This window comes from Zootoca vivipara, chromosome 2 (assembly GCF_965207765.1).
Source record: "Zootoca vivipara chromosome 2, rZooViv2.hap1.1, whole genome shotgun sequence".
NCBI classification, from domain to species: Eukaryota; Metazoa; Chordata; class Lepidosauria; order Squamata; family Lacertidae; genus Zootoca; species Zootoca vivipara.
Genome location: NC_142584.1, coordinates 120456829 through 120465210, shown reverse-complemented (window position 1 = coordinate 120465210; position 8382 = coordinate 120456829). Strand labels below are relative to the sequence as shown.

General features: G+C 47.8%; 1 protein-coding gene across 1 annotated transcript; it reads left to right on the top strand.

Moving 5' to 3' along the window:
• LOC118080149 (vomeronasal type-2 receptor 26-like) lies at window positions 1–7704 on the top strand. The gene is made up of 5 exons (XM_035105079.3): window positions 1–282; window positions 563–1381; window positions 2597–2824; window positions 4217–4343; window positions 6806–7704. Exons 1-5 carry the CDS (start codon window positions 1–3, stop codon window positions 7702–7704), a joined length of 2355 nt encoding a protein of 784 aa, XP_034960970.3.
• Window positions 7705–8382: the final 678 nt, after the last annotated feature.

Genomic DNA, 8382 nt, shown 5'->3' with positions numbered 1-8382 from the left:
ATGTACTGGCACATCTTGTCCTTCTTGTTCACCATCCAGGAGATCAACGGTGACCCTGGGCTCTTACCCAACATCACCCTGGGCTACAACCTCTATGAGAGCTTATTCAATGCAAGGATAACTTCTGATGCCATGCTAGACCTGCTTTCGGGTGGGGAAAGCAACATCCCAAACTATACCTGTGGAAAAGGGAATCATAACCTGTTGGCTGTTCTTGAAGGGGCCAATTCTGTGATTTCCAAACACATTTCAACCATGTCAAGCATCTACAAAGTACCACAGGTATGAAGGGGAAGGGGCAGCATGGAGGGACAGAGTAGAAATTCAGAGGCACTTTCTCTCCAGGGAGATCAAGGCAGGGCATCCAAAAGTAAGTTAAAACGCTGCAGATTGGATCCAAGGCTCTTTCTCCAGAACTCAGTCTCTGCCCACCTGGCATCCCAACCCCTTGATGTTTCAGACCAGCACCAGTTTGTCCAATATTAATCATTTCAGGTTAATAAAAGTCTGGTTCTTATCCTGAGACCAAAGCGAAGCACGGATCTCTTCCTTTCCTCACTAGATCAGTTATGGTTTTAATGCTCAGGCTACGGATGACAAATCCCAGTTCCCTTTTGTCTACCGGTTGCTCCCCAAAGGGGATACCCAGTACCGGGGGATTGTCAAGCTGCTCCTGCATTTTGGATGGACGTGGGTTGGCCTCTTTGCGCCAGACAACGAGAATGGAGAGAGGTTCATGAATGCCCTGACATCTCTGATGATCCACCATGGAATCTGTGTTGCCTTCACAAAAAGACTAACAGAAGGTACTCCCTATGAAGGGTTCGTATCCGGGGTACCCACTGCCGTATGGAGACAAGTCACTGTGCTTGTTTACTATGAAAACACTCGCATGGGATGGGTGCCAATCATCACACTACAAAAAAAGATTGAGGAACAAGTTGGAGCAAGGGTCTGGATCACAACAGGTTTTCAGGACATCAACGTGGTATTGCATGGCAAAGGTTTTCGGTACACCCACGGTTCTTTCTCCTTTATATTTAAGACCCCAAAAAGGACCACACACGACTACTATGCACCATATTCCTATCTTCTTCATCAGTTTTGGGATGAGGCATATCGTTGTTCGTATTCAAAGCACGCCTTGTCCGTGAAAGGTCAGATAAGATGCACAGAGGAGGAGGAGGAGCAGCAGCAGCAGCAGCAGACTCTGCCCAGAGAGGAGCTGGAGAGAGCCCTGTCCCAAGACAGCTACATCATTTACTTCCATGTCCAAGCCATGGCGCACGCTTTACATGCTGCATGTTCATCAAGATCAAAACGGATGCTGATGGCGGATGGGGGAGACAGGTTGGGACATCAAAGGCTGCAGCCATGGCAGGTATTCCCTTTCCCTCTTTGCAAAATGCAATGCACTTTACAAGCCATAGAATCTAACACTAGTGTTTCCAGCATTGGCACTTGGGATAATGAAGGGCACTAACTTTCTTACTGTATATAAAGATATGCTTCTGTTTCTGTGAGTAGCTGCCAGGTGCTGGTGAATGGCTAAAAGCCTAAAAATTGAAGCATGGTACCAAAGGGTCTGGTCAGTAGCACTAGCAGAAAAACTAACATGCCAAATCCACACAGCCAAGGGAAGGGAATGCCTCTCTTCCTTTCCACAGCACAACAACTGCTTATATCTTTCATGAGACAGGACGAACAGACAAGGGCTCCCACACAGCCTCATGGTGGCCTTTATGTATGCTGTTTGCACAATGTGACAATGCATTTTAGCTTTCATTCATGATACTTTGAATGCTCTAGTTGGTGAGCAATGCAAGGGCAGTCAAGGTGTTTGTAGCAGTTCTTCTTTATGATTAAATTGCAAAAGGAAACAAAAACATTTTCTGACATTCGGTAGTGAGGGGAAGGAAATGTCCATTTGTAAGGGAAATGCAATTGGTGAGGCATCTGGTGGAGGCCTTCCAACTTCCTGTGGTTCCTCCTTGGTGCTCTGAGAGAGATCCAGCCATTTTAGCTGAAGTTGTCTCTGCTGAGTCTCAGCAAGCAGCTAGAACATAAAAAAGGTAAAGGACCCCTGGACAGTTAAGTCCAGTCAAAGGCGATTATGGGGTTACGGCGCTCATCTCACTTTCAGACCATTTGTCCACAGACAGCTTTCCAGGTCATGTGGCCAGCAGGACTAAACTGCTTCTGGCGCAACAGAACACCGTGACGGAAACCAGAGCGCAGAGAAATGCTGTTTACCTTCCCACCTATTTATCTACTTGCACTGGCATGCTTCTGAACTGCTAGGTTGATAGGAGCTGGGACAGAGCAATGGGAGCTCACCCTGTCCCGGGGATTCGAACTGCCGACCTTCTGATTGGCAAGGCCAAGAGGCTCAGTGGTTTAGACCACAGCGACACCCACGTCCCATAGAACATAGATGCAGCAGGCACATAGGCCTTCTAGTCACACAAGTCTGTCAGGGCATATACACTAGCTGAGTTTTACACTTGCCAAACTTCATGGGAGCTCAAAGGGAGCAGGGCTGAGAGGTCTAATACGGTATGCTTTCTATATCCTGGTGTTTTCCTTGTCATTCCAGCTTCACCCTTTCTTGAGAGCAATCCGGTTTTCTAATACCTCAATAGATGAACTGTATTTGAATGAGAATGGGGAGCTGCCCGGCAGTTATGATATTGTGAACTGGGTGATGTTTCCCAACAAGTCTCGTGCCAGAGTGAAAGTTGGGAGTATAGAGAGAGAGACATCCACTGACATAAAGTTCAAGATTAACCCCAAAGCTATTGTGTGGCCCCAACGGTTTAACAAGGTAAAGGTAAAGGGACCCCTGACCATTAGGTCCAGTCGCGCACGACTCTGGGGTTGCAGCGCTCATCTTGCTTTATCGGCCGAGGGAGCTGGCGTACAGCTTCCGGGTCATGTGGCCAGCATGACTAAGCCGCTTCTGGCGAACCAGAGCAGCGCACGGAAATGCCGTTTACCTTCCCGCTGGAAGGTATTTATCTACTTGCACTTTGACGTGCTTTCAAACTGCTAGGTTGGCGAGAGCAGGGACCGAGCAACGGGAGCTCTCCCTGTCATGGGGATTCGAACCGCCGACCTTCTGATCGGCGGCACCTGTTAAGATGTAGAAAATTGTTGAAGACTGCAAATGGGACTTGATTGCAAACTTTTAAACACTTACCAGGGAGCAAGACTTACAGAATAGTGTGCAACATGGGAGCAGCATCAAAGGGGTCTCATGTTCATACATCGAGCTTCTTATCCATGAAAGGGGCATGGATGAACCACATTCCATTTTGGAATGTGGAAATTCAGAGTTGACAGCAACAGCAGTTAGCCATTGGCCCCAGCACCTCAGACGGTTCCCTCACCAGCCTGGCTCAGCTCTGCTCCCTTGACCACCCTCCTTTTCAGGACCCTGGAGAGCACCTTCAGCAACTGAGCAGGCAGTGGCACCGCTTTTGAACAGGAACAGTGTCTGGTTTCCATTCTCAGTGGCTGTCCACCATGTTAAATTACCCATTATGTAACCCCCCGCCCTACAGAACTATGAAATGTTAGTCCGCCACTTAAATAAGGGGTAAAATACATGATAAGAATCAACCCACAAAAGTGCATCCCATTGAGATAGCTGTTCATCACCCAAGTTTTGTTTTGTAGTTGCTGTTATTCTTGGCTTTGGATTTTGTGCTTTTTGTCCTGTATCCTGAGCCTAGTAGGAGCTCCTCCACACTTTTGCTAGGCAAAGGTCTGAGAGTTTTTTCATTTCAAAACCCATTGTTTACTGCTGAATCATAACAAACGCCAGTCGGGTTTTCTGAGAATTGACTTCACTCTGATTACCAGCGGTAAACAGCACTTTTTCTCAGAGAAAGGGGTGGGGCAAATGAAAAGCTTCTCAGACCCAGGCCTAGGAGGAAGGGGACAAGCAGAAGAAAACACAGGAGAAGTGGAAGTGTGGATGAGCCCTAAGACATAGAAAAGAGGAATAATAAATGTAGACGCAAACAAACAAACACACCAAAATAGCATGCATCAAAAGAAAATGGCCTTGGGGTTCAGTGGCGCTCAGTGGGGATTGCCTTAGAGTTCAGCAGGATTCAGTACCAGGGTCCTTTCCAAACTCTAGGAACCAATTCTAGATACAGTATACACCTAACACTTTCCCCTTACTGCACCTTCTTGTATTACCAATTAGGCTGTGCCTCCCTCCAGGTGTACTGAAAGCTGTCACCCTGGATATGCCAAGGCGGTTCAGGAAGGAAAACAAGTTTGCTGCTATGCTTGTTCCCCATGTGCAGAAGGGACCATCTCCACTAGAAAAGGTGAGTGACTCCTTATCAAGGGCAGATGGCAGAGATTGATTCAGAGACAAACTCTGGGAGGGACTGGGAGCTATTTCAGCATCAGCATCAATTTATTATATGCATTCCATCTAACTGGGTTGCCCCAGCCATTCTGGGTCACTGAATAGGGTTCTTGCTTCGGCTTTTGTTTTTTAAACACCTCCCACAAAACGAAATACTTTACCTGTGAAAGCCCAAGGTTAAGAGATGTGTCTTCAGCATGCAGAGAAAGATGTACAATGAAGACTATGGTTACCAGCTTTTTTTCAAGGAATCCGGGGACACTTGTTAAAAAATTTTTTTAATGCTTTATTATTTTAGGAAAGGGTAGCCCAGAATTCTTTACCTTTTTTTAGGGGGGGGGCGCCAAAGCTGTCAGGCGAGCACCTTGACACAATAATAACAATAACAATAACAATAATAATAATTTATTATTTATACCCCGCCCATCTGGCCAGGTTTCCCCAGCCACTCTGGGCGGCTTCCAACAGAAACATTAAAATACACTAATTTGTTAAACATTAAAAGCCTCCCTAAACAGGGCTGCCTTCAGATGTCTTCTAAAAATCTGGTAGCTGTTTTCCTTTTTGACATCTGATGGGAGGGCGTTCCACAGGGCAGGCACCACCACCGAGAAGGCCCTCTGCCTGGTTCCCTGCAGCTTGGCTTCTCGCAATGAGGGAACCGCCAGAAGGCCATTGGAGCTGGACCTCAGTGTCCGGGCAGAACGATGGGGGTGGAGACGCTCCTTCAGGTATACTGGACCAAGGCCGTTTAGGGCTTTAAAGGTCAGCACCAACACTTTGAACTGTGCTCGGAAATGTCCTGGGAGCCAATGTACATCTTTCAAGACCGGTGTTATGTGGTCTCGGCGGCCGCTCCCAGTCACTAGTCTAGCTGCCGCATTCTGGATTAGTTGTAGTTTCCGGGTCACCTTCAAAGGTAGCCCCACGTAGAGCGCATTGCAGTAGTCCAAGCGGGAGATAACTAGAGCATGCACCACTCTGGCGAGACAGTCTGCAGGCAGGTAGGGTCTCAGCCTGCGTACCAGGTGGAACTGATAGACAGCTGCCCTGGACACAGAATTGACCTGTGCCTCCATGGACAGCTGTGAGTCCAAAATGACTCCCAGGCTGCGCATCTGGTCCTTCAGGGGCACAGTTACCCCATTCAGGACCAGGGAGTCCTCCACACCTGCCCGCCTCCTGTCCCCCACAAACAGTACTTCTGTCTTGTCAGGATTCAACCTCAATCTGTTAGCCGCCATCCATCCTGCAACCGCCTCCAGGCACTCACACAAGACCTTCACTGCCTTCACTGGTTCTGATTTGAAAGAGAGGTAGAGCTGGGTATCGTCCGCATACTGATGAACACCCAGCCCAAACCCCCTGATGAGCTCTCCCAGTGGCTGCATGTAGATGTTAAAAAGCATGGGGGAGAGGACAGAACCCTGAGGCACCCCACAAGTGAGAGCCCAGGGGTCCGAACACTCATCCCCCACCACCACTTTCTGAACACGGCCCAGGAGGAAGGAGCGGAACCACAAGGCAGGCAGAGAAGCCCATCTACAAACACACTGACGCCCCCCAAAAAGAGGTTGGGGGGAGGAGAGAGATCGAGTAAAGGCTCACGCTGGTCTTGGGAAAACACGCATTAAAACACACACACACAAGGCACCAGCTTCCCATAACCGGGAGACCGCCGGAGGGCGAGTGCAGTCTCTATGGAGATTTAACTGGCGGTGGTGGTGTCTCATTACCAGACGTGGACGGACAGTGGACTCGGACACAGCCCTCCTCACAAGAGAGGCTGCTGGTGCCGGAGGAGGGAGGGAGGGAGGCTCAGCCTCCCGAGAACGTTCCAACCCCCGTGCCCCGCTCCTTGCTCCCGGCAGGAAGGCAGCGCAGCACCGTTGGGGACAAGGGGCGCCACAGCGCCATCCTCGCCCCCTTGTTAAACTCACCATCTCCACAGTGGTAGTTTTCTATGCTTCTCCTCCTCTTCTTCACCGCCTCAGAGCCTCGCTTGCCCCCCCCCTCACGTGTGCAGAGCCCACAGCAGAAGAGCACCACGGGCTCTTCTGCTGCGGGCGGCTTTGCGCAAGTTCGGGGCAAGCGTTGATCGAGGAAGTGAGCCAGAAGGAAGCTCTCTGGCTCGCAACTAGTTTAAATAGCTCCCCCCCCCAAGCCAGCAGATTGGCTGGCTGGAACTTTGACTTGGCTGGGACCTCTGATGCTGCTTGCTGCCATGGCGCTCGCCATGTTGCCTCACCAGAAGTCCCCAGGCAAAAATCCGGGGACATCAATTAAAATCTGGGGACATTCCAGGGACAGATTTTGTCCGGGGACAGATTGGTGAATCCGGGGACGCCTGGTAACCCTAATGAAGACTCCAGATGCACCTCTGGAAAGAGGTCACAGTTTCAGTTTTCTCTTCCTCAGATGCCAGCCACTGCACCAAATGTCTGGAAGATGAACATCCAAACAAAGACCAAGATCAATGTGTTCCCAAGATTATCACCTTCTTGTCCTATGAAGGGTATTTGGGGATCATCCTGACTACCTTTACCCTACTCTTCTCCTCAACCACAGGCTTTGTGTTGGCAATCTTCATTAAATACAAAGAAACTCCCATAGTCAAAGCCAACAATCGGGACCTCTCCTACATCCTCCTCATCTCCCTCCTTCTCTCCTTTTTGTCCTCCTTCCTCTTCATTGGACGGCCAAGGAAAGTGACCTGCCTTTTGCGACAAACAGCCTTCTGCACCATCTTCTCAGTTGCTGTCTCTTCTGTCTTGGCAAAAACCATCACTGTGGTGCTGGCCTTCCTGGCCACCAAGCCAGAGAATAGGGTGAGGAAATGGCTGGGGAAGAGTTTGGCCCACTCCATTGTCATTTCCTGTTCCACTGTCCAAGTTCTCATTTGTACCATTTGGTTGGGCATCTCACCCCCGTTCCCAGACTCTGACATGAGCTCCCAGCCTGGAGAGATCATCCTGAAGTGCAACGAAGGCTCTGTGGCCATGTTTTACATTGCCCTCAGCTACATGGGCTTTCTGGCTGCCATCTGCTTCACGGTGGCTTTCCTGGCTAGGAAGCTGCCTGGGGCCTTCAATGAAGCCAAGCTGATCACCTTCAGCATGCTGGTCTTCTGCAGTGTTTGGGTGTCCTTTGTTCCCACCTACCTGAGCACAAAGGGAAAATACATGGTAGCCGTGCAGGTCTTCTCTATCTTGGCCTCCAGTGCTGGGCTCCTGGGCTGCATCTTCATTCCCAAATGCTACCTTATTATACTAAGACCTGATCTGAACAAGAAGGAGCACCTGACAGCAAAATACTAAACTAATTATATATAGAGAGAGTCTCTGTGAAATCATTTGTCCTTCCATTTGTCTGTATTCAAGGTATTGTCAATCATTTTCAATAGATGATGCTGAGTTTTCATTCTATGCTCCAATTAATATAGAAAGGACAACAACAACAAAAATTGCTGGCATATTGATAATTTTATATTACGAAATGAAAATGTCACACAGGATCTGACATCTATATTAAGAAAATATCAATAATTCTGTAGAGTTGATAAACATTCTATATGGGAGACTTCAAAGGCAATAATGAGAGGTCAAATAGTTCAAAAGCTTCATATTTGAAAGAAGAAGAAAAAACATCAAGGGAGAAAGCACTGAATGATGAGGTTGAAATTGAAAAATTATAAATTGTTAAAAACCTAAAACTACCTGCTCTTAAAAAAAATTATAGAAAACCAGAGCTACTTAGATAGCAATCTCTTAATATTTGCTCAGAAAGATAGAAAAAGCTAAGGTTGTAAGTGTTTATTTGAAAAAGGGAACAAAGCTGGCAAATTGTTAGCACATTTTTACACAAACACACACTTATACATTTTCAACAATTAAAGATCAAAGAGGATAACAAGATCTGATGGGATCACAAATGAATTGATTTTTTAAAATAAGAAATCATATACATCTGATTATCACAAAAAGATGCTATTGAAG